Source organism: Tiliqua scincoides, chromosome 7, assembly GCF_035046505.1.
Source record: "Tiliqua scincoides isolate rTilSci1 chromosome 7, rTilSci1.hap2, whole genome shotgun sequence".
Lineage (NCBI taxonomy): Eukaryota > Metazoa > Chordata > Lepidosauria > Squamata > Scincidae > Tiliqua > Tiliqua scincoides.
This window is the reverse complement of record NC_089827.1, coordinates 51,076,043-51,101,861: the sequence shown is the minus strand read 5'-3', so window position 1 is coordinate 51,101,861 and position 25,819 is coordinate 51,076,043. Positions and strand designations below refer to the sequence as shown.

Below are 25,819 nucleotides of genomic sequence, written 5' to 3'. Positions count from 1 at the left end.
GAACTGCTGCTTTACCACATTGCTCACATTGCCCAATCCTATGATCTAAGAATCAGTGTGGGTAAGATCAAAGTTATGACCACAGATGATGGAGCCCACCTTGATGGAGTCCAAATTGAGCAGGTTCAAGAATTCAAAATACTTGGGATCACTGATACAGGAGAAGGTGGCGGCATCCATCACCAAAGTCTGCAGCAGGATTGGCCAGGCAACGTAGCATTTGCCTTGCTCAAATGGGATCTCTGGAAAAAGTCCAATATCTCCATCAAGACCAAAATTTGCCTCTTCTGAACACTGATCCTGCCAGTTCTCCTATCTGGATTAGAAACATAGACTCTGTTTAAATCAGACATGAACAAGCTCAAGAGCTTCCAAATGCAGTGCTTGAGATATATCCTGGGTGTCTCTCTTCGTGATCGCCATCATAACAAGTCAGTTTGAATACAGTGCAATCAGCAGCCATTAGTTGAAAAACAAATTCAAAAACGTACACTGCAATGGTTTGGCCATATCTTCAGAATGAACACTAGTTGCCTGCCACACAAGCTTCTCTGGCAGGAGCAACCTCCCTACTAGAGATTTCCATGTGCAGCATCAAAGAAAACGTGGCACATTGAGGAAGATCAAAGGAACCAGCAACTGACCATTGATGAGGTTACAAATATCGCCAACGATGACCAAGAGTGGAAGTGTGTCATCCATGACACGCAGATCCCAGTAGCACTTAAAGCAGCATATTGGTTGAGAGGACAACCTACGCCCCAAGCGCCTGCTGAGGATTAAAGAAGGTGGAACCTTCCATAGAGGTGGAACCTTGGTATCCGCGAGGGATCCATTCTCGGACCTCCTGGGGATACAGAAAATCACAGATTAGCAAATCTGCAGACATCCGCCCGCAGTCTCTGTGGGATTCAGAATGGCGCCAGAGCTCAAAAAATGCTGGGGGGAAAACCTAGAAGTGCCATTTTTATGCTTTTTAAGGTTTTCCTCGGGAAACTGGAAATGATTTTTTTTTTTTGCCTTTTCTGTGATTCTGAAGCCTGCAATGGCACAGTTCTGGTTGCCTTCAGAGGGCTCAAGTTGGGCCAAGTGTGGCTCAACATTGGTCTCCCGGACCCACATTGAGCCAGATCCACGGATACACAGTCTGCGGATACAGAGACCCCACCTGTACATAGGATTGATTGCAGTAACACAGCCATCATAATGCTGGAAGCGGAAACAAGATCTTCCATCGTCCCGCTTCTGCTCCAAGGCTGTCTACATCTTATTTTCATGGGGGAATATCCTACGTTCAAAGTTAACTTATACCCAAAGTCAATTGTGATTTGATCACCATCTCTTCATATCATGAGATACATCTTTTGTCTTTTACATCCTGATCCTAAACATAACTGCAGCTACTTCCTGAAGCAGAGTCAGCCATAGTTGTGTCTTTTATAAACTTGTTATTTCCATGAGAGCTAGAAATGGGGTTTGCGCAGGCCAACCATGTTAAGGTTTCCTTTGCTTTTTAAAGGAACAGTCATAGACCTGAAACGTGAGCACTTTGCAAAGGCAAAGTGGGACGTTTTCCCTGGGACTGGTTAGATGTGCTGCTATCTTATCAAGTTTCTTTTCTTTTAATTGTTACACATATAATTTTTCTCATCCAGTTCTTCTTTAAAATATCATAGTATATCATCAGACAAGTCATATCAAGTTGACCTTTTGTAGTGGCAATTTTATCTTGAATATAATCTGAGAATTTTTGCTTTATCCCTTCATATTGCAAACAATATGCTCCTTCAAGGGAGATATCATAATTTAGGGTTTGGGGTTTTTTTTGGGGGGGGGGGAGGGACAGATCTTGGGCAGTAAAATATTTCAATATATAGAATTAAAAAGAATATGACATGGATCAAAGAGACTTGAGTAGAAATATAACTCATCTGTAGTTTCATTGGGCAAATAACTATCCCTAAGTTTCATTTCCCCAGCTATAAAATAAGATAATTTACCTCATTGTGAGGATGAATGAGATTCATGGTAATAATTTATTATGCTGTTTAACTCTCCTTCTTCCTTCCTCTGAGGGAAGACAATTCTGCCACCATACACATTATAGATTTATCTGCCTTTGACATCCTCATGAGAGGAATACAGGAAATTACATTCTTGGTGGTGCCTTTTGAGTCAAATACTGCTTCAGTCGCACTGATCCCATTGCTTCAGAATGCATTTAACATCAGAATTGGGCCCTTTGCTTAAATGGAAAGTATTTCTTTAAACAGAAAAGGGCGTAATGACACACTTGAAAGCAGTCTGTGTTATTGTCTGTTGAGCAACGCTTGTGCTTTATGAAGTGGCTGATCATAAAGGCAGCATAAATCATGTAAAGCATTCTCATTTGCTCTTTTTGCAGATGGGGCTCATAGAATAGAAATGCTGTCAGATGTCTGCTCCAGGATATTTTAGCTGAACTGTATGCGTCCATTAAACAAATGTAATGGCTTTTTGGAAAGACTTGCTATGCGTTTGAAACCAAATGTCTTACACAGAGAACATCTGGGAAGCATGGGTGTTTGTGTGTGTATACAGCACATTGGAAAATAGCTTTATTGAGCCCAGCTGGGTGGCTGCTTGGGATGTGGTTGTAGGATATGACAGCTTGGTTGTTAGACGGAATAATTTATTTGAAGTATTGCCATCAAATGAATGTTTGGCACTGAAATCGGCATCTTTGTTTCATTGTGCACACAAATTTGTCTTATTGTCATTCCAACAAAACCTGTGATGATATTTTATATTTTGTTATATAAGCTAATTCAAACACTTGCATGCTTTTAAACTGGTGCACACATTAAAGAACACACAGTAGAAGGAAGCCTGTAGTTAAATGAATGAAAGAGGGATGCTGAGGTTGTGTTATCAAACACAAAAGATTTATAAAGTATTTTTACAAGTTAATTTATTGTATTGGAAACCATCAATATTATTTATTGCCCTGCTCCTGTGTCCTCCTGTGTTTAGAGGAATGTAGAAGATAATGCATGAAAATATACGTTTTATCAGGAAATAATGTAATGTGTTCTAACTCCCAAATACTGGATTTGGTTTCATTTTAGCTAAGCCAGGGGCTTGCTATTTCTAGGAAACAGATCTGATAATTTATGTGGAAAAAATGTCTAAATCATTCTTTTGCCCAGATGCTGATCTTAGCATTAAATTATTTTGGTCCTTTAGCAGAAGTTTAGAGTCTCTGATGAGAGGAAAAATTGGTATGAGTGTTAAAGAAACAGCCTAGCTTTTTCAGGATAATTTAAATAAAAACAAAGAAGTCAAAGAGATTGACTTTGGTAGCCTCTGGCTCATTCCCATGCAGTGAACAGTTCATGTTGCACAACCTACTTTTTAAATAGTTCTACACAGTATGACATGATTTGTGGTATTTGCTGAAATGAAATTCTGGCTGGAGTAGCCAGAACCTGGAATTGTTCTGCACCCTGGGGAAGGTGGTACATCCAAGTCTGTGTTAAGGTCATTGGCAGGGTGAAGTGGGAAGCCTGAGTGACTGCTGTTGTTCTTCCTAACTTGAAGAAAAAAAAAATTGGCTAAGAGATTTTAGCCATCTGAATATTGACTCTCCTTGTTCAGTTGATCTGGGCCATGTGATAAGTTGCAAACCGTAGGTGTTTGGCCGCCCCACATCCTGCTTTCTTACATTTCAGATTGTTTTTAAGGGGACCCTGTATTTTTGGTAATGGGGAAAAAAGTGAATGAACAGGCAGCTTTTTCTTCAGAAATACAGATGTTTCTTAGAGAATGGATATAGGCAGGATAAGAAATTAACAGATTACAACTGTTAATGGTTGTAACTTTCTTCTTCATTCGTCCTTCTAAAATGGGTGGGCAAACCCCTGCCCAGGGACCATTTGTGGCCCTCAGGGACCCCCAATCCAGCCCACAGGGAGCCCCCAGTCTCCAATGAGCATCTGGCTTGTTGGAGACCGTTGGAGCCCACACTGGCCTGCAACTTATGTCTCCATGTGTTTCTGGCTTGGTCTGTATGTTTTCATGGTGCAAGAGGTGTGTAGCAAACTGTTCATAGTTCTCATGTACACACACTTGTATTATAGCTGTCATGTGTATTATAAATAAGCCCAGTAAAATCCATCCATTCAAATAAGTTATGTCTCTAATGCATTCTTTTATGTAAATTTTTTCAGATATGAAATGTAAATTAATTCTTTTTTCCCCTGGCCCCCAAGAGTTGATGTGGCCCTCCTGGAAAAATGTTTGCCCACCCCTGTTCTAAATGTATCCCTAAAATTAGTATGATCTGTTGAAACGAACCAAAAAATCCACGGCCTGTGATATTGGTTGATTTCTGAGATTGGTCTGTATTTATTACTTTTTTTATCCCACTCTTTTTTCAAAGGAGCATATAGTGCTCCCCTACATGTTTTAGCTCACAGTAACCCTGTGTGGTAGGTTAGGTGGAGACAGAATGAGTGTCCTAAAATCATCCATTTATGCCTGAGTGGGGTTTTGAGCCTTGGACTTTCTGGTCCTAGACCAATGCCTTAACCACTGCACCACGGGCCTCCAAACTATGGCCTGTGGTGCACCAGAAAATCATCTTGGGCATGGAGATGGCGAAACCTTACCGTTCTGCCCTGCAGCCTTCTGTCTTTGCACCCAATCTTTGCAGAAACTTGTGCTGGGCAGTCTCTTGTGCTGCACATCACCCCATAAGGCTCTATGCCCCAATTTCCTAGAGGAAGTAGCAGCCCAGCACAAGTTTCTGCAAAGATTGAGCGTGTATATGGGAGGCAGTGGGGTGGAACAGTAAAACTTTGCTGCCATTGTGCCATGTCTGAGATGATTTTCTGGCACACTTGAGTCTGGCCTGTGGGCCGGAGTTTGGAGGCAACTGTGGTGTACCACAATCAACCAGCTTGGATAATACTTTTTTCATCCAACCAGCCCCACCTGGTATGTGCTTGCTCAAAATGTCTGTTCTTCCTGGTTCCTCCCTTGCTTCCATGTGAGTTCAGGGCACTTTCCTTAATTGTGGAATGGGGTTAGTTCATCCAAACCTTACTCCACATGTGCTGCTTTTAAAGTAGATTTAGCAGTGCGTGTAGAGGGGCAGTTGATATGAATTTGCATCCTCAGGTGATTAATGATGTGGTTCAAACTTACCCAAAAATAAGAGGGAGAGACTGGGATGTGCATGCATTGTGAGCAAGTACATCTACTATATGTGGGGCAATTCAGATGATTATTGTCCAAACTGACCCATCAGCTCTGTAAAATATGGTGGTAGAACGTTGCAGTAGTGGAGTGGACTGTGCTGCAGTTAGGAGATTCTATTTTTGAATTCTCCTTGTAAAAAAAAAAAAAAAATCTCTGCAAGCAACCAACTACTAGCACATCAGTTTGCAAGTTTGTTGCATCAGTAAAAAAAAATAACATTTATGTGTACCTCCCCACAGCTGTGCTCCCCACAGTTTTATTCTTCCAAGGAGTTTTAACATGGATGGTCATTCAAAAATATGACCTTCCACCTGCAGACTGAAGTGGTACAATTCATTCTACCATCTCAGAGTTATCACCTTATTCCTGCCTCATTTTGCTCTGTCTGTAGACTAGGTCTGAGTTACAGGGAGATTTATCACTAGATCCTATGAGGTTACTTCTTATTGCTTCATTTTTTCTTCTCGTGTCATTGTGTCATTTTTTCTTCTTGTGTCATTGTGTTCATGAACATTGTGTTCATGTGTTCATTGTGTCTTGTGTTCACTCATGTCATGTGTTATATGGTGAGTGAGCTTTTAATTACTCAGGAAATTTTCTTTCAGTGCTTGTGGGAAGATATGTTGCAATTGTACAAAACAAAGCATTGTGATCCTGAGACCTTTGAATTCTTCCACTTGTCCTTTATCTGATTTGCCAGTATTTTTGTGCTTAGGATCTTACATATGACAGTGATGGTTATATGAATCCTATTGAACACATTTTGTTCTGTAAATGGTGCATTTTGATCAGCAACAACTATTCTGCAACTCCAGACTTATTTAAAATCACAAAGAGCAGGTAGACATATGATCAACCTAGATATTACCAGTCCCCCCTCCACCTCATTCATAAGACATTTATTTAGCCATTGCTATCATGTTCTAAAAATTTGCAACTTGGAGAAAAGCTACTAGACTTTGTGGAATCTTGATTTGATGTATTTGGCCCTAGTGAACGTGGAGGCCAGAAATAAACATCTGTTTGGCAGTTTTGCTGGAGGTTAAATATAACTGCAACTTTTGTCCTTTAGTGGATCTGGCACTTGGTATTGGTCAACTTCTAGAGTACTAAAAAGCCAGAGTTGCAGTTTCGTAATTACAGTTGTGAAACAGTTTTCATTTCCGTTCCAGTTGTGAAGTTTTTGAGAACTACTCCATCTCCCTTTTGAATGGAATATCTTCATCCAGATGTGAGTTTGCTTTAAGATATGTAGCTTGTTGGAGAGGGTGATTTATTTTTACTCATAAGATTTGGGGAGGAGGAAATCTACTTTTATTTTCTGAAAATGGCTCTCTCTCTCTCTCTCTCTCTCTCTCTCTCTCTCTCTCTCTCTCTCTCTCTCTCTCTGTTGAGCTGGCACAGGCATCTCTTTGCTGGCTCAGAGTGTTACAAAGGTGCTCTAAGGCGTGTCTGCGATGGCTTGTGTTCCCCAAGTGCTAGCTCAATGGCTTTTGCCTGCCTGCCAGTGCTTCATCCAGGAGTAGCACCAACCAGCCCAGTAAGGCTGGGCCAAGCGGTGCAGGGGCATGGGGAGGGTGGAGGGGTACTGGGGAGGGGATGTTCCTGGGTGGGGGAGGGGTGGAATGTGGTAGATCAGGCCCAGGATAGGGTGCAATCAGTGGAGCAGGCCTTCACCGTATCCTAACCCCCCTCCTGGCTTGCCAAATGTCACACCGGGTTTCCCAGATCTATGCCTGCTAAATAGCTGAATCCAATCCAAGAAGTCCCATGGGGAGAAATTTATCCCCATACCCTGAGAGACCTCCAGCTGCATCCTAACCTGCACTGGATACAACACAGGCTGGCTGTACCTGCGCAGGTTCGAATTGAGCTGCCTGAATTCTGCATCCAGCTGCTTTTATCCCCCAAGATTGCTTGCTGGAGTTGAAGCTGTAGATTCTCAGGAATCAGCAGGTATGCAGTGGTCCAGGGAAACTGGATGTTCTGGTAATCAAAGGACCCTGGTAACAGCAGTAGACTCTATTGAAACTGTACAAAGTTTTTGAATTATTAAGGTATTTATTAAAATACCTTCTAGATCTTTCCCATATCACCGCAGGCATAGGAAATGTATTAGCAATTAGCAGCTTTGATAATTCTTTAATTAAATTCGTGCTCTTATCAGCTTGGTGCCAAACTATGTACATACTGTTTAGGGATCAATCTAGAAATTTCAACAGTCATGCCACATCCATCATATAGTGTTATTAACCCCACCGATGCTAACAGGAGAGAAAAACATCCCAACGTTTCATTACTGAGGTACTGTTCACTAATAGACTCCACCAGTCATATAAATATAGGCCTGGGTCAAACCTCAAGACAAACTATAGCTTGCCATTATATGCATGAGTGGGGCAAATCTCAGGCTTTTCTACTTCCCCCTCCCCTCCTCATGGGTGCATTTGATGATGAAGCTTAAAGCTTCTGTTCATGTTTTTGCAATATTATTAAGAATATTTACATACTGCTTTTCAGTAAAAAGTAGTTTACGAGGTGGTTGATAAACCCAATCCTAAGTGACCCGGCACCCAGGGCCGCAGCGGTGCCAAAATGGCTGTCCCTGTATCCTATGGATGGATTCGTCTCCTTCCCCTGGGTAAGGTATGAAGCCCCACAACGGGGCTACTCAGCTCTGCACTGGCTGTTTAGCTGATGCAGACTAAAGTAGCCCCATGTCAGGCTGGAGCTTTGGATCTGGGACTTTGGATCCAGCGGAGTCCCCTCCCGTCCCGCTCCCTCCTCCTGCCCCACCTTCCCCCTGCCTCCGAATACCTCCCTTCCCACCCAACTTACCATTCCACCGCCCAGCATTCACACAGAGTACTGGATGGCCTCTAACCAGTGCTGGCCCAGCACAGGCTTAGAAATTTGGGAGCATGTTCATCGTCCTCTTTCTGCACTAGGTACCTCTAAAGCAGGATAGTATTAAGCAGAGGAGCAGTACTGTCAGTGTAACAACCCAGGATTGTGAATGAGTTGTTTTTCTTAAAACATTTTTTTCCCACAATCTGAAACTATTTCAGTTGAAATATGCTAGTGTGACAGCTGTGCCTTCTTGCCACGTCTGATTTATCTAAGGGACAGGTTTAATGCCTTCGTTTCACATACAGCGCAATAAATCTGGATGCTGCTTGACCTTACCTGGAGGACCACCCCTAATAATGTCAACTCCAGACTAATGAATCATCCCCTTTTCTTCCAAATTACAACTGGCAAAAACCCCACATGCTAGTCACTTTTACATTCTGGCTTCTGAGCCTCTTGAATTCCAGGGTTGTTTGCTCAAATAAGGACTGGCTACATTCCTCATAAGTCAATGGGATTTACTTGTAGCTTCAGGATTGTGGTCTCATTTGTAATGCAGGATCTGAAAACGTAAATGTTGTAGTTCCTGAACTACTAGTCCTGTTTGAAGTAGATTCAGATGCCCTGGATCAAGTGGTGTGAGGATGTGGCCAAAATACGACACAAACCTTTCACTAAAACTGAAGGAGTTTACAACATTGTTCCTCTCAGGTGGGGGAATATCTCAGTTTCCAGCCTCTGTTACAGTACAAATCTGTGGAATATGTGGGCTGGCCTGAGACTTAGAACCTCATATTCTATAAACCATCAGGATAAAACCATCAGAGAGTTGCTGGCTGCTCTTGAATTTCAGCTGCTGATTAGTATTTGAGGGATTGAATGAGCTGCTTATTGTCTAAGATACATTAACACTTCTGCTTAGAAGAAAATCACTTTGTTGAAAGAAACTTGCTTCTATATGGGTGTGCTTCGTATACCCTGGGGGGCTAGCTGATGCACTAAATTTCCTCCCCACTGCAATAATGTCCATACCCGGAAAAATGTAACATGTGAAACAGCACTAAGATTTTAGGCAATTTTAAAAGTATCTGTTCTGTTCCCATCTTTAAAGTGTACAGTCTGTTAGGCAGTGTCTGAATTACCACGTTCACTTGCCATAACTAAGGAGATGATCTCTCTCTAAATACTAAAACATCATTGGTCTCTCCAGACAATTTTTTTGCTAGGGGATGTGATGTGAGAAAGAAAATGCCAGCTGCGTTTGCACAGCAGAGCATGGCAGGCACAAAACAATGAAGGGATGTAATTCATGGCAGCAGGGCAGAGCTCAGGAAGTGCGCACACAAATCCTGTTAGCACATAAGAGTGAGGGCAGAGGGTAGGAAGGGTGTTGCAGATGTACCTCCCATCCTTTGGCTTCAGCAAGTGCTACATAAATCCTTTAGTCTGATTGCTTGGTTTGGTTGCACTGACTAGCTTTGAGTCTGTGCATAATAGAGAAGAGAAAAATCTTCTGCTTATTTAGTTACTAATTCCTCTTCTGTTGCTGAGTCACCACTGTCGATAGGATAATGTTCCTTACAGCCAGAGAAATTGGCAGTGTAAAACTGAAATACATAGACATAAAAGCCTCCTCGTTTTCAGCGCAAGCAGTGTGTATCATCAGCTTATGCAAATAAAACTTTGATGTGACATTTATCATCTACACACAGGCCCTTTCAGTGTCTGAGGGTGGGGCGTTTGTCCGCAAGCCGTGACACAGTGGTTTTGTTAGGAAGCCTGGTCTTTCGATTTTGATATTGAAAACTGAACGTTAAAGCAGATTGATGTGGTTGTTTCTATGTTTTTGTTGCAATTACCTCTTTAAAAAATGACACCTTGCCTGTTTAAAAAAGAAAAATCCAAGCAGCCTGAATGGCTTTCCTCTGGTGCAGGTATTCCTATCCTTTCTAGAAATCAAAGGCTTTGGACAACAGAAAATTTGTATTTGAAAGCCTCGCTATAATGGCCAGAACAAATATGCAACATGAAAGAAAAGAAAAATAAAAGTAAAGCAAAGGGCATGAATCTGTGGTTTAAATCAGCAGGATGTTGTTGGGTACAAATTGCCCCATGGCTTGCTTAGGCAAAACCCTGAAGCAACTTCCCCGATGAGTTCTCTAAACAAAGAGATTGGGTCGCTTCTAAATAATTAATTCCTCTTTTGCTGCATGATTCCCTCAGAGGCAACATCACCATGGAGATGATCTGGCTTGGAGGATCAGAACAGTAAATATTTTCAAACAATGGAGCTGTCTTGGCCTTAATTCTCTCTACATCCCCAGCCCCACCAAAGGAGACCTCCCCGAGCCCTCCTGGCCTGCGGGGCTAGTACTTTAACATTGCTGGGCATGACACTGCAAGGATGGCCATATGGGTTTTTTAACAGGAAATGGCAAAATATAAATCATTAAAAGAAATATTTTTGCAATGTGAGCTAATGAGGATTGTGTGCGTGTGCTTGTGTGTTCACCCCCCCCGCACCCACACCCATATATGGTGAAAAAGCTGCTATAGAACTCATTTGCTTTTCAAACTCTTTGTATACTGGATTTTTAACATATTTCCCAATGACAGTAGCATGCTTTCAGCTATCAAGGGACTATGTTCTTCCTCTTGCATGTATTTTTTTTTTCCCTTCCAGGCTATAATTCTATTGCAAAACCAGATTGGAATTCTGTTTAGATCACAAACTCTATTTTTTTAATTGCAAGTCAGATTGCCTTAGAATTCTTAACCTCCATAGTGAAAATAATTCAGGCTGTTAAGGAAACAATGGCAATTTCTAAAAACATTTTCTTCTTTATTGTAGTGTTCTGAAAGTTAAATTCTGTTTACTTCTGGCCTGTAAGCTGGAAAGTTCTAAGAAGAGAGGAATGTATCTTAATGCAATAGCACCAAATGTACATAAACTTTCTACAACTGCCTTGAGCAAGCCAGGAAGTATTTATAATCCACAGCAAACTATTTGTAGTTGCAAACAAAAGCATAGCAGTTTGAAATGTGTTGAGATTTTTCAATGTCCGTTCTGTAAACCAGGAAAATTAATATAACCGTTGCCATAATCATTCAGTTCAGAAGCTGTAAATATAAAACTATAAATATAAGAAACAATTTTTGAACTCTCTATCTACCTACCTACCTTCCTATATATACAGAATCAGTGTGATATTCTCCTGTTAGCATTTCTGTTGCACCTGCTTTTATATCAGCATACATAGGATAATAGTAATCTATTTTCATGTAACAGAGAGAAACAGATTAGGCTGAGATAATGTTTCAGATATAACGGCAAGCCATGGTTTTTTGTTATATCAGAGCAAGCATAATCTGGCAAATTGTGGTTTGCAAGTAGTTGACAAACCATGGCTTGTGAGTGATCAACAAACCAGGATTCAAAGTTATACTTTGAAGCTGGTTAGCAACCCACATTTTGAGCTATCTGTTGTTTGGCATTATGTCTAAACCCTCAAACCATGCTATAGGAAGTTGTTCTTCCTCTGGAGGCCACTGCAGTTAATTCTGGATCAAAATTTTAGAATTCAAAATTCTTGAGTGGCCTAAGGATTTTTGAGAACAGTTCAATGCTGAATTGCATGTGCTTAATTTCCATTGATGTTAATAGCGGTTTTTGAACAATAGCAAGTTTGTTTTATTATTTCTTATTTATTAAAAAAAAACTATTTATACCGTTGCCTTTCCCTTGCTGGGGCCCAAGTCGGCTTACAAAGTGTTTCATAAAAATGAACATAAAACAGTAAAAGCATAAAATAAATAAAAACAGTCAGCAATCCAGTCCAATCAGTCCAAGCAATAAAACTAGGAGTAAAAAACAGTGTTGGTGGAAAGACTAACAGCCCAATCCTGAGCTGCCTATTGTGCCAGGACTGCTACGCACCAAAATGCTGGTTCTTCAGGGGAAGGGGACTTTCATCCCTTTCCCCAGGTAAGGCAGGTAGCCCCGCAGTGGAGCTACTTGATTCTGTGGCAACCCTTCAGCTACTGTAGAATCAAGAGCCTCCATGTCAGGCCCATGGCCCAGCACAGAGGCTCTAGATGCGGAGGACCAGAGCTCCTCTGGTCCCACTTCCCTCCCAGTCCACTCCATCCCCCCAGCATGCCTCCTCCCTGCCTTCCCCTTTCCCGGAATGCCGACTCCCCTTCTTCCACCCACATCCCTCCTACCTCTCTGCTGCCTGGTGGTTTGGGCGACTGCAGAGCAGTGGAGGTCCACCAGCACTAGCCCAGCAATGGACTGGCACTGAGGGGTGCAGGCGTGCCTTACGGCATGTTTGTGACACTCAATGCCGGTAGTGGACCAGCGCTAAGAGCTCAGGATTGGGCTCTAAAATGCTGAAAACAATACACCATACACAGGCACAGGAGGAGAACCACCAAAACAATCACTGAAATGCTTGACAAAATAAAATGTTTTGCGCCCTCACCATAAAGCTGTAAGGGAAGGGATGGTTCTTAGATCCTTTGGAAGGGAATTCTATAAATGTGGAACCATTGCAGAGAAGACTTGTCCTCTTGCTGCCAACCCCCTAACATGAGGCAGAGGTGGCAGTTGCAGCAGACCCCCTGTCAGATGGCCTGAGCTGGAATGTATAGGGGAAGGCAGCCCATCAGATGAGCTGGTCCCAAACTGTGAAGGGCTCTAAAGCAGTGTTTCTCAAACTGTGGGTCGGGACCCACTAGGTGGGTTGCGAACCAATTTCAGGTGGGTCCCCATTCATTTCAATATTTTATTTTTAATATATTAGACTTGATGCTACCATGGTATGTGACTGCATTTGGGGAAATGTTACAGACCTGTACTTTTAACAAGCTACTATGTATATACTTTTAACAATGATAGTCAATGGGACTTACTCCTGGGTAAGTGTGGGTAGGAGTGCAGCCTAGGATTGTTAAAAATGTTCCTGCTTGATGATGTCACTTCCGGTCATGACATCATTTCCGGTGGGTGCTGACAAATTCTCATTCTAAAAAGTGGGTCCCGGTGCTGAATGTGTGAAGACCACTGCTCTAGAGGTTTGTGCCTTTTTCTCTTATTTGTTAGGCAGGGTCAAGATCCATGGAGACAACTTTGCTCTTCCTGAATAATGTGGTGTTTCCCCCAAACTCGAATGCTGAAGAATCTACACTCTTAAGAGCTTAATGATAGACTTGTTTTAAACTTCTTTCTGAGAGTCAAAGTCTGGGCTATTTTATACTAGGCATGTTTTTATCAATGTCTATATTTATTTTTTTCCCAAGGAATGCATGGGCTGATCCAAAAGCTACCCACATCCTTCTTTCATGCCGAGCACATATATACTTGCAGCCTCTCCCAGTGAACAAAATGAGAGAGAGAGAGAGAGAGAGAACTTTGTCTGCCAATTGAAGCTGCATTCCTCCACTGTGAAATTGCTTATGCATTTGTTTGCTTTGATTAGGATTCTTTCTAACCATGATTAAAATCGCATCAGTCCTGGCTATTATCAAGCCTGCTGAGTTTACCTTCTCTAAAGCCCAAGGTTTGCCTTAAGAAGCAAAAAGGACTCTTTTTGCTTTTGGACCTTTATGTAAAAGAGTCATCACTTTTTTTCTTAGCACTGCTCAGGCTAGTACTAATGCAGTGGTGTAGTGTGATATTAGTTCCTTAAGAATTGGTGGTGAGGATTCCTCTCTTCTGGCTGAAGAGAGTCTTCCTGTGCTGGAAATAAAAATACTGTAGTCATCTTTGCCACTTCTTTTTTGTACTTCACTTCAGCAAGGTGGCTAGTATGTGCTTACAGAGCATACCTTGGTACCCAAGAGTCCAAGAATAGCTTTAAAAAAAAAAGATTGCTACTTTAAAAACACGTTTAAAGACCTGCATGAACACTTTTGAGCTTCAGTGATGCAGTAGACAATGCTCAGCATCTAAAGTTTTTAAAAAATTGAATGTGAAAAAAGGTGTAAAATACACAAAATACTAGAACCAAGCACATCTCTATTGTTCTGTAGGTTCTCAAGACACTTGCACAATCCCATTCTGCACATTGCGATGGCAAAGGATGCAATTAAAAATTTGTCTTTTCCTGGTATCTTGCAGCTTGAGAGATGGGGCAGTGTGATGACCTTGCCAGAGGCGCTGCCTTGAGGATGGCTGATTCTGTACAGCTGAGTAATAACTACATAATGACTGCACAAAAATACTTTAGATAGTTGGAAGCAATAAGTCATTAGGGATAGGATCAGGTCTTTTTTTTTGAATCCTTTTCAGATTATGACTCAGTTCAGGTTAGTAGCATTAAAGCCCAATCCTATTAGACTTCACTGCTAGTCTTCTGGCAAGTGGTTCCTAACTTATGGCAGTCATAAAACACACTCTGGCAGTGTTCAAAGCTGTGTGCTGTAGGAATGCTGGTGAGATGCTGGCGTGACCCTGCCCTGCACATGGTGGCATTTCAGGGAAGGCCCGCTGACTCAGGTAGGTTGGCAGGGAGGCAGAATGGGGTGGATGGAGGGCAGAACAGGGAGAGGGCAAAGATCATGATGGAGGCAGGAGGACTTACACTGGATGCTGTCCCCTCTGATAGCAGCCAACATGCCCCCTTTGTCTCTTTGGACTTGCACCAGCTAAAGAGGTAGCGCAAGTCTGAGGAGACCCATAGGAGATCATGATGCAGTGGAACTTTGCCCTACTTTCCTCTCCCATCACATAATGCCCCCCCAGACAGGATGCAACTCAAGTCTCCTTGGCATGGCTACATTGAGGGGGGTGGAGAATCGGATTGGTCTGGGGCAGTGTTTATCAAACTATGGGTTGGGACCCACTAGGTGGGTTGCGAGCCAGTTTCAGGTGGGTCCCCATTCATTTCAGTATTTTATTTATTATATATTAGGCTTGATGCCACCATGGTAGGTGACTGCATTGAGGAAATGTTACAGACCTGTACTTTTAACAAGCTAATATGTTATTTCTTTTAACAATGATAGTCAATGGGACTTACTCCTGAGTAAGTGTGGGTAGGATTGCAGCCTAGGATTGTTAAAAATGTTCCTGCTTGATGATGTCACTTCCGGTCATGACATCACTTCTGGTAGATCCTGACAGATTCTCATTCTAAAAAGTGGGTCCCGGTGCAAAATGTGTGAGAACCACTGGTCTGGGGGGAGACTAGGATTGGGTTGTTAGTGAACTCGTTTATTGGAAAGTGAAATAAAATATATTTAATAATAATTTTATAAGTTTCACTTTTTCATCTAGTATCCTTTTGAGGAGTAGATAAGAAATAAAGGCAGCAGCGTTGTTTGCAGTTCTGAGTACAGGCAACAGTATTGTATGGAGTATAAACCGAAGATAAGACTTATGCCAGGGGTGCTCAATAGGTGGATTGCGATTTACCGGTAGATCGCGAGGCAAAATGAGTAGATCGCGGAGTGCCGACCCCCCCCCTTCAGGTGCCTCTGGGAGGAAACGCCGGGAGTAAGGCCCATTGTACTCAATGGGGCTTACTCCCAGGTAAGTGTGGCTAGGATTGCAGCCTCACAGCCTAATCCTAGGCATGTCTACTCAGGAGTAAGTCCTATTATACTCAGTGGGGCTCAAGGTACACCAACATACATTGTACACATAAATGTTATATGTTATGATGGGGCGAACATTGTAAAAAAAACTCTGGTAGATCTCCGGGCCTTGCTGGGTTTCAAAGTAGCTCTCGAGCCAAAAAAGTGTGAGCACCCCTGACTTATGCTGTCTTCTCAGCAAAAAACCAAGTATAATAGAGTTGTGGAATGTACAAATAGTCTTGTATCTGGAAGAGAATAATTTTTGTGAAGATAGTAATGCTTGTCAGAAAGTTTACAACCCAATTCTATGCATGTCTACTCAGAAGTAAGTTCCATTAGAATCAATGGGGCTTACTCCCAGGAAAGTGTGGGCTGTTAGTCATTACATCTTTGGTTTAGACCAGAATGTCCTAACTTTTTGGCAGGAGGGCCACATTATCTCTCTGACACTGTGTTAGGGGCTGGGGAAAAAAGAATTAATTTACATTTCAAATTTGAATAAATTTACATAAATTTATATAATTGAATATATTAGAGATGGAACTTGTATGAATGAATGAAGGTCTTGCAATAGCTCAGGGCCTATAAAAGTCCTTGCACAGAGCAAGACCAACCTTTCCTTCGCTGCCACTGCTGCATCACCGATGTGAAACAGCAAGCAGTGGAGGAAGCTATGGTAAGGCCACACCTGGAGTATTGTGTCCAGTTCTGGTCGACGCATCTCAAAAAGGATATAGTGGAAGTGGAAAAGGTGCAAAAGAGAGCAACTAAGATGATTGCTGGGCTGGGGAACCTTCCTTATGAGGAAAGGCTATGGCATTTGAGCCTCTTCAGTCTAGAAAAGACACCTGAGGGGGGACATGATTGAGACATACAAAATTATGCATGGGAAGGATAAAGTGGACAGAAATGCTCTTTACACTCACATAACACCAGAACCAGGGGACATCCACTAAAATTGAGTGTTGGGAGAGTTAAGACAGACAAAAGAAAATATTTCTTTACTCGGCGTGTGGTTGGTCTGTGGAACTCCTTGCCACAGGATGTGGTGACGGCATCTGGCCTGGATGCCTTTAAAAGGGGATTGGACAAGTTTCTGGAGGAAAAATCCATTACGGGTTACAAGGCATGATGTGTATGTGCAACCTCCTGATTTTAGAAGTGGGCTATGCCAGATGGAAGGGAGGGCACCAGGATGCAGTTCTCTTGTTATCTGGTGTGCTCCCTGGGGCATTTGGTGGGCCGCTGTGAGATACAGGAAGCTGGACCAGATGGGCCTATGGCCTGATCCAGTGGGGCTGTTCTTATGTTAAGCCTTCAGCCTGCAGCTCACATGACAGGTCAAATATTTGCCCTCATGCTGAGAGCAGTTGCGTTGGTCCAGCATGGGCTCCAGCAAGTCTCCAGAAGGCCAGAGACTCATTGGAGACTGGGGGCTCCCTGCGGGCTGGATTGGGAGTCCCTGAGGGCCACAAGTAACCCCTGGGCCAGGGTTTGTATACCCCTGGTTTAGACAAAACCTGAAAACCTAGGATGGGGTGAAAGTTTGTGGCCATTCATTCTCTATATGGCTGGTTCATGTTTCATCACGTTCCCTGATTTGATCTCAACAGCTCCTTATATGCTTGTTGTTCACTGACAATGTATACTTCCAAGTCACAAGCCATGATGGACATGTACAGTCTGAGATTAGCTGGTTGCTTATGAGGGTTAGGGAGGGACTTTTTTCTGTCATCCGAATTGGCTGTGGAGGCCAGTTTTTCAACTGTCTCAGACTGGCAAGGGTGGGAAGGTGTGTTCAGTAGGTTTCATGTATTAAAATTGGTCACTTGTGTTTAATAAAGTGGCCCAAGTTAAACCCAAGTGCAGTCTGGTCTTCGTTGGGTGTGTGTGTGTGTGTGTGTGTGAGGGTAAATAAAATGCCAGATGCAGGGGAGTGGCAGCGAGATGCAAGTATCTTGTGGTCTTATGTGCTCCCTGAGGCTTCTGGTGGCTGCTGTGAGATACAGGAAGCTGGACTAGATGGGCCCTGGGCCTGATCCAGCAGGACTCTTTTTATGACGTTTAGACTGTGATGCCGGTTTGGCTATTGTTTCCTCATTTTCCCACCATTTTTTCTTCTTCTGGAAAGCTGTCCACTTACATGATTGAGGAAGGATGCAGGAAGGATATGGTTACTGAGTGATTGCATAAGTGCTACAGAGGACATGAAAGCACAAGGTTCAAAGACTAATGCTGGCAAATATGAGTTTTTCAGTATCTCCTAGAATCATAACTAGACAGCAGTCTCCTAATTGTGGAGGTATAATACGTGATGTGTTGGCTTCGGGTGAGCAGCTTGTTCAGCACTATAGACTGTGATGACAGTGAATCATGAGTCACTGGGTCATTGCTAATTTTTTTTAATTACTTTTACCCTACATCATCACTGTACCTGAAGCTTCACAAAGAATGAGATGCAATCCTCCTATGAATAGCTTACTATTAAATGCTGACCATTTGGGAGACAACTGCATGAGAAAAGGAATGAGAGAGGCAGGGAAACGAGGAACAAACATTAGCAAATGCATTACAGGCATATGAGCTTCATTTAGGCTGGGACAATTTCCTCTGTTCCTTTCCTTTAGTATTGATCTGGTTTGCTCTGCCCTGCATTCTACGTTCCCCAAATTCCTGTTAACCAGGAGAATTTCCAGAAATGCTTTTGGATTTGGTGCAATAAGCAGGTTGTCTCAAATTTCAGGTCCTTCAGGTCATTTTTATTTTTTCTCGCTCAGTATTACAGATGCAATTTTGGTATTTTATCAAATATGCACAACAGTAAAACATTTCAACTTGATGTGGTGGCACATATGATTGCATCAAGATTTCATCGGTTTTCACACGAAAACTGGACGTGTGCTCCAACCTGCAGATCGCAGTGATAAGAAGCTTCAGGGAGATCTGCAGAGGGGGCTATGGGCCTCCTGGATTCTCCCCGAGGCCTGCAGACCCCTCAAGGTAGGGAGACAAGGTACCTGCGGCACTGTTGGGGCACTTCCCCTCTCTCAGTCCCCGCTCCCGGCATAACTTACCTGTGGCTCTTGAACTCCCGGAGAGTTTGAGAATCACTGGTATATTTAATAAACTGTGTATTGAATAGGCTGCACAGTCAATTTCAGAATAGCTTGTTTCCACTTTCTGTACTTTCTATCAGCATTCAGAGGTGAAGTGGGACATAAGATAATTTTAGTATCTCTAACAAAAACACTTTTAGGATGCTAGATTTAGGCTAGCTTTAGCTTGAACTGAATTTGTTCTCATTAGGTGGCAACATCTTAATTTCATTAAGACCATTAGTAGACTATTTCGTGTTCATTTTTGTTTTCTTCATTGAATTTGTGGTCTGAGTATGATATGAATGGCAGTACACATAAAGATCTCAAACCCAGTACTACTAGGTCCTGCAACATGGACTGCATTTGTCATAATGCAATAAAAAGGAAAGGGTTGTGGGTATGTATTTTAAAGCTTTGATTTGCTCGTTCCATGTTTTGCCAGCATCTAACATCTGTATTTATTTTCTGAATTCTCCTAATGGATTATTTTAATCTGTTTTGTTCCAAGAGTAATGCTCAATTTCCTGAATTTATAGGTTGCAATAAAATCCATCCGTAAGGACAAAATTAAGGATGAACAAGATATGGTTCACATCAGAAGGGAGATTGAGATCATGTCATCTCTCAGCCATCCTCATATTATCACTATTTATGAAGGTTAGTGACTGGAATTCTTTTCATCATCTGTACCATTTATTCATTCAGCTCTAAAATACCATATCCTTTTACACGAGTGGCTGTCTAAAATTTTTTTCCCTACTTCCTTGTAAGGAAAGGTACCTATTGGAAATGTCATTAAAGCTGTTTGCATACTAAATTAGTAAAGTAAAAGACTTTTCAAGTTGTTTCCAGTTCACTGGTTTGTTGTACTTCAGCTATACCAACCAGTAGGACAGTGGTTCTCGAACTTTTCCAGCTCATGCCTCCCTTGATCCTTGTAGCCATTGGCCACGGCTCACCATTACAACACCTCACCTCAGTTCCCCCCAAAATGGGCATGAAGGTGTTATAATTATACACTAGAAACAAGGCTGCCAGCACTCTGAGGCTGCAATCCTAACCACACTTACCTGAGAGTAAGCCCCATTGAACAAAATAGGACTTACTTCTGAGTAGACCTGGTTAGGATTATGCCCTGAGTTTGTTAGCAGCACACCTTTGGAAGGGGAGGGGTTTGGAAAGGGAGGGGGGAAGTGATGAATTTGCTGGGGGAGGGGAAGACTTTGTGTTGTGTGTATCTGCTAATTGTAAACTGATGCAAACTGAGATGTAGAGACTGTTTGGCTGGAATCCTAACCCCACTTTCCTAGGAGTAAGTCCCATTGAACACAATAGGACTTGCTTCTGTGTAGACCTAGCTAGAATTGTGTATTTTGTCTTACAATAGCAGCCAACAGGGTACCCCCCCCCCCCGCCAAAGGCGGCAGGAGGAAAAAGAGATGGCTGAAAAGGAATGGGGATTTTTATTTTTAATCAATTTTTGGAGACAAAGCCATCAAGAGTGGCTTTTTTTCTTTTGTGAAGGGGGAGGAAAAAAGAGAAAGGTACTCTGAAAGAGAAAGAGAGGATCCTTGGTTAAGCTGACATAGACCCCAAGCCTACTCAGAAGTAAGCCCCATTTGAGTCAGTGGGGCTTACTCCCAGGGAAGTGTGGAAAGGATTGCAGCCACATACAGCAAGACTACAACTCACCCCAAAGTAGATGGGGGCTGCTCTCTCTCTCTCTCTCTCTCACACACACACACACACACACACACTCACACACACACACACACACACACACACACACACACACACACACACACACCGAACATGCAGATGCCACCCCTGTTCCCCCCCAGGCAAGACGGAGGGATGCAGGCTGGGGCATTTGGACACTCCCACACTAGGAGCAGGCTGGTTCCTTTCTTCCGAAGCAGCCTTGACCAATCCCAGGATGCCCAGGGCAAGGGGCACACTGGGAAATATCATCCTTGGGTCGAGGTTGCACATGGAGAGAGCTCCATGATGAGATGCGGCACCTCTGCCTGCCTGCCCAGCCAGCCTTCCCTCCCACCTCCCCCCACCATGTTTCGCAGCCCTCCCAGTTTCACGCTGCCCCACCCACCTCTTTCACAGCTGCAGAAAAGCAGCAAGGCAGCAGAGCTGAGCAGAGCAGCCTCTCTCCCTGAGGGGGAGGCGGGATGCACAGATTGAATACCTCAGCAGTAGGAGCTTTGGGAACCTGGAGAAACAAAATTAAGCATTTGATTTGCTTTGCTGTCTTGAAGGAGCTGCATAAGATAACTGATTAAAAAATGGGAGGGGAAAATACCTTAATCGTAGAGTCCTCTTGTGGTTGCCACCCCCCTTGGAGGTGAGGGGGGTTATGGCTAGAGAAAGGGCTTTCTCAGTGGTGGCACCTAGACTTCGAAATTTCCTACTGGAGGACTTGCAGACTGCCTCTTCTTTGATGGCATTCTGGCATTGTCATTGTTATTACAAATGTGTATATACCACTTTTCCACAAAAAATAATTCCCAAAGTGGCACATATAGCAAAATAAATCAATAAATGGTTCCTTATCCCTGTTCCCCCCAAAAGAGAGAGAGACACCAGCCACTGGAAAAGACGCTATGCTGAGGTGAAGAGGGACAGTTGCTCGCCTCTGCTAAATATAAGTGGAAACCACTTTAAAAGGTGCCTCCTTGCCCAGTTAGCAGGGGTGGATAGGTCTCTGGGTGTTATTGTTGAGTTTCTATTTGTTTATAAGTAAAGATGGGTCACTGCCTGTCTGCTGATTATTGGTTTTGTTTTTGTCCTCACTTATAGACTAGTAATTTTAACGAGCTTTTTATTATGCATAGTGGGCATTTGATTGTTTTTTTATGATATATGCATTATATTTTTATGGATATTATAATTTTTTTAAGCTTTTTATAAGCTGAGTTACTTGTTGCAGTTACAAAAAGCGGGTTTAAGTACTCTAAATAAAATAAATACACACCATGGAGTTCTGGTTAGAAGCAGCTTTCTTGTCTGCTCTACCAACAACAGTTCTACACCTGGAGTTTCATTCCTTTGAAGTTGTTTTGTCTGGTTGCTAAGGACGAAGTGTAACTCATAGTTGTCATTAGTTACCTTATTAGCGCCCTGCTGTCTACAGTGCCCACATTCTCACCAAGCTTCAACCAAGGAGTGTTGCTATCAAACCTTGTTGCTGCCATGTATGCTTTGCAGTAGAACAGCGGTCTCCAAACTGGAGTCCACCGCACACTGGGAATGCTTTCCCCGGTGCAACTGGTACTTAATGTTCTAGCGTGCTGCGGCTTGTCATGTCCCCGGATCAGGACGACGCAATGCTCTGGGCAGTCGCGTCTATGATGCAATGCCCCAGCGGGCATTGTGCCCAGATTTCTGGGCAGACACAATTGCTCAGAGCTTTGTGTCGTCCCAGTCTGAAGATATGATGAACTGAGGTACACCGGAATGGTAAGCTTCATTTATGGAGCGGACAGCTTCTCCCAAACTCTGGATCCAGGATTTGGAGGGAGCTGCTGTAGAAAAGTATGTGCCAGCAACTGAGTACACATGGTTGCATAGGGATGGGGGTGAATTCTGTTTAGGTTGCCCATTATTTTGGAATGCAGCCAGTCTTGGGAAGCCAAATCCTGTCCTGGACCAACTGGGACTTTGATCCCCAGGGAGCATATCATGTTGCAAGTTCAGGCGAAAGCCACTCCCCTCTCCATCTTATAGTTGTAGGGAAAGGATCCATCTGCAGTCTGTCCAGTGAATCAGAGCCATAATAGAGGCTAACAATCGTCGTGATGCCATCATAGTATCCCAGGAAACCTCATTACATTCTGTCCCCATGAGATCCAGTCTCCCACCCTGCCCTTATGGCACAATGTAAGGCACCTGAGCTCAGAATGCTAAATGCAGCAGTCTCAAGCATGACCTGGGCAGCCCCAGTTGAGTGCTTCCAATTTATTTAATCAAATTAATCATGTTGCTTAATTTAAATAAATCTGCATATCTCCAAACTTCAGTATAGCTGCCAAGGGATACTGAGATATCAAAGGAAGGATGTCATGTTTCTTACATGAGATCACTCACATTTAATAAACAAAAACTTCCATTAATTACTAACAGGAAATACCATCTTTGATATTTACTTTTATTTTGAAATGTGAACTATTTCCTAGCTTTGGATACAAAAAGAAATGTTGTCTTTAAATTTCTTTTTAATCAAATGTAGTATATGGAAGAGCAAGTTGACATGTTTGTGCAGGCTTGTTGGAGGTGCACCTTTCTATCTCAGTGCCACCAATTAATCAGAGACATATTTAAATCTGCAATAAAGCTTTAGTTGATTACCCTACCAATTAAAGCAATTAAAAGTTGTAGCCTTAATGGAAACCCCATTCTGAGAGCTGATATGAATGACTAAAACAAAGAACCACTTGGAATCTCATGTTACAGTATCACATATTGAGTTATTCAAAAGCATGTTCTTTCAGTTGAAAGATGAATATCTGACTCTTTTATTGAATAAAGTCTTAACTGGATCTGGAAACAGAGAGGGAGGGGTGCTGTGTCAGCATGTAGATTGCAGTTGGAGCAAATGTTCTGAGCATAGTCTGAAGCTAAAAAAAACAACACAACCCTGTCTGCTGCAACCTTAATTCTTGCCTTTTTTTTAAAAAAAAAAAAAAAGTTAAACTCACAGCCCAGTCCTGTGCAAGTCCTTTTATTTCAGTGGATTCAGATGCATCTAAGTCTGCTAGGATCAAAGGTGAAAAATACCCCAAAATAAAATAACATACCTGGAAGAAACTCTTTTCTTACCATTTTTGGTACCTCTATAGAAGTGCTCTTGTGCAGAAAATGTGCCTTGTTCTATCTGAGGCCTTTGTGATTTTCAAAACATAACTACTGCCCCTCACCCCAGTCTCCCAAGTAGGGTTTTCTCTTTAAAGAGAAAATTAACATGCATTAGTGAGAATATAAAAAGTTATAGCACAGATGCATGAATATACTCTCTGCCTGCAGAAAGATCTTTCCAAGCATCTCATTTGAATCCACTCTTGGACACTTTGTATTGATTTATCAGTTGTGTATGTCTCCATGAAACCTAGAGGTAGCTTCTCGAACCTTTGGCTATTTTAAGTATATCCAGTTTGCTGCCATCTATTTTGTTCAAAGGCATCTTTAGTTAAATAATGTGGATTTCTTCTTGAAAAAAAATAATTATTTGAACAAAAAGCCCAGGAGTCTTGTTTGTTCACTCACTCTGAAGATGCAAACAACAAGAATTCAGACTATAATGAATTTCATGGAAGTATCAAGAGCAAGGACAGAGATATGAGAAATTAGAACTACAGGTGGGACCTTGGTATCCACTGGTTTGACTTACAACTGATTTCAAGGTTCACATTTATATGCCTTGTAACAAGGAAAAAAACATCAAAATCAAATTTCCTATATTCGTGCTGATTTCATTCCAATAGATTCCATTATTCATCCCATCTAGTGGCTGAATGTGGTATAGTGTCTATACCAATGCATTCTGGAGCGACAACAGAAGAGTAAGAAACCTGGAATTGGGTCTTTAAAGCTATTTTTTCACTGATTTGGTATCCACTGATTTTTTTTTTTTAATTCACTGGGGGTTCCACTGGGGGTTATGAGCTGCACATCAGACACCACTTCAGCACTAAAGAGTCTTATGGCACCTTAAAAGACTAATAAATTTATTTTAGCATAAGCTTTCATGGACTAGAACAGGTGTTGCCAAACTTGCTTAATGTAAGAGCCACATACGATAAACTTTAGATGTTTGAGAGAAATGTTTGAGACCTGCAATATTTAAGAAGCATTTAAATTCTTAAATATTAACCATGAACATTAAACTAATGTTTTAATCCAGCGGATCTGCTTTAACCCATTTCTGCCCAGCCCACAGGTGTCAACATTTGGTCCTGTTGTGTATAGGCAACTTTGGGCAGAAATGGCTTAATCCAGTGGCTTTTGTATTAATTGTGATTCAAAAAAGAGATCAGCCAAGATATTTCCAAGAGCTGCACATTATGTGCCAAACAGCTGCATGTGGTTCGCAAGCCATAATCTGGCCACCTTTGGACTAGATCATACTTCAACCGATACAGGAAACATAATCTTCATTTGGTAGGTATATATACGTCAAGAGAGAGAAAGAAATGGGAGGAGAGTGCACAGTAAAGTGAATAGTGAAGCTCCCAATTGTATCTCCCTGCAGCATTTGTTGATATAAGGAATGGTGCTCAGGTTCTAAGCAACTAGAACGCACCCCATTGCTTCTGTTTTGCCCTTTGAACTGGGAATAGTTGTTACCACCCAAAACTAGTGAAGATTCAGACAGAAGGGGGTCATCCTGCAGGGAAACCTCCCTTCCAGCATGGTAGAGAGCCCCCAGTTCCAAGGGAACTTCTTAAAAGCCAGATGGTAGTGGGGAACAGTGAGTCTGGGATGATAGAGCAACCAGCTCCTTCTCAAGTGAAAGGAGACCAGGCTGGTGAGACAGTAAAATAAAAGGAGTTTATATAAAGAAAAAAATCCACCAAAAGATGAGATGGAAATAAAAGGCAGGAAAGCAATGCACTTCCTGAAATCAAGCAATGGAATAACCAAGTGGAAGGGTTAGGTCAGTAGCTCCCAAACTTATTGGGGTCATTGCGCCCATGTAGCCTCTTCTTCCTGGCTCAGCCAGGGGCTACCCTCTTGGATCACATGAAATCTCATGACATCCAAGATGTCAGCACCCAAATTTTGCATGATTCAAGATGGCAGCACCCAAATATCGCAATATCTCACATGATGCAAGATAGTGGTACCCAAATCTTGTGAGTTTTCACATCCATGATGGCTGCATCCAGGAGGGGACACAGGGGACATCCCATGGTGCCCCTTTGAGTTTGTTGCTGGGCCCTAAGGCACCGCAGTACATAGGTTGGGAACCCATTGGTTTGGCAGTGGGTGTCACAGAGTTTTAGGACAAGTTATAAATCTCGCATACTTTTCTGGCCAGT

General features: G+C 42.4%; 1 protein-coding gene across 1 annotated transcript in view; it reads left to right on the top strand.

The window, feature by feature from the left end:
- NUAK1 (NUAK family kinase 1) overlaps positions 1–25,819 on the top strand; it is a 64,151-nt gene that overhangs the window by 14,134 nt on the left and 24,198 nt on the right. Inside the window, exon 2 of the mRNA XM_066634096.1 lies at positions 19,307–19,427. Within this exon, the coding sequence (XP_066490193.1) occupies positions 19,307–19,427 (121 nt within the window). The remainder of the gene's footprint in view (positions 1–19,306; positions 19,428–25,819) is intronic.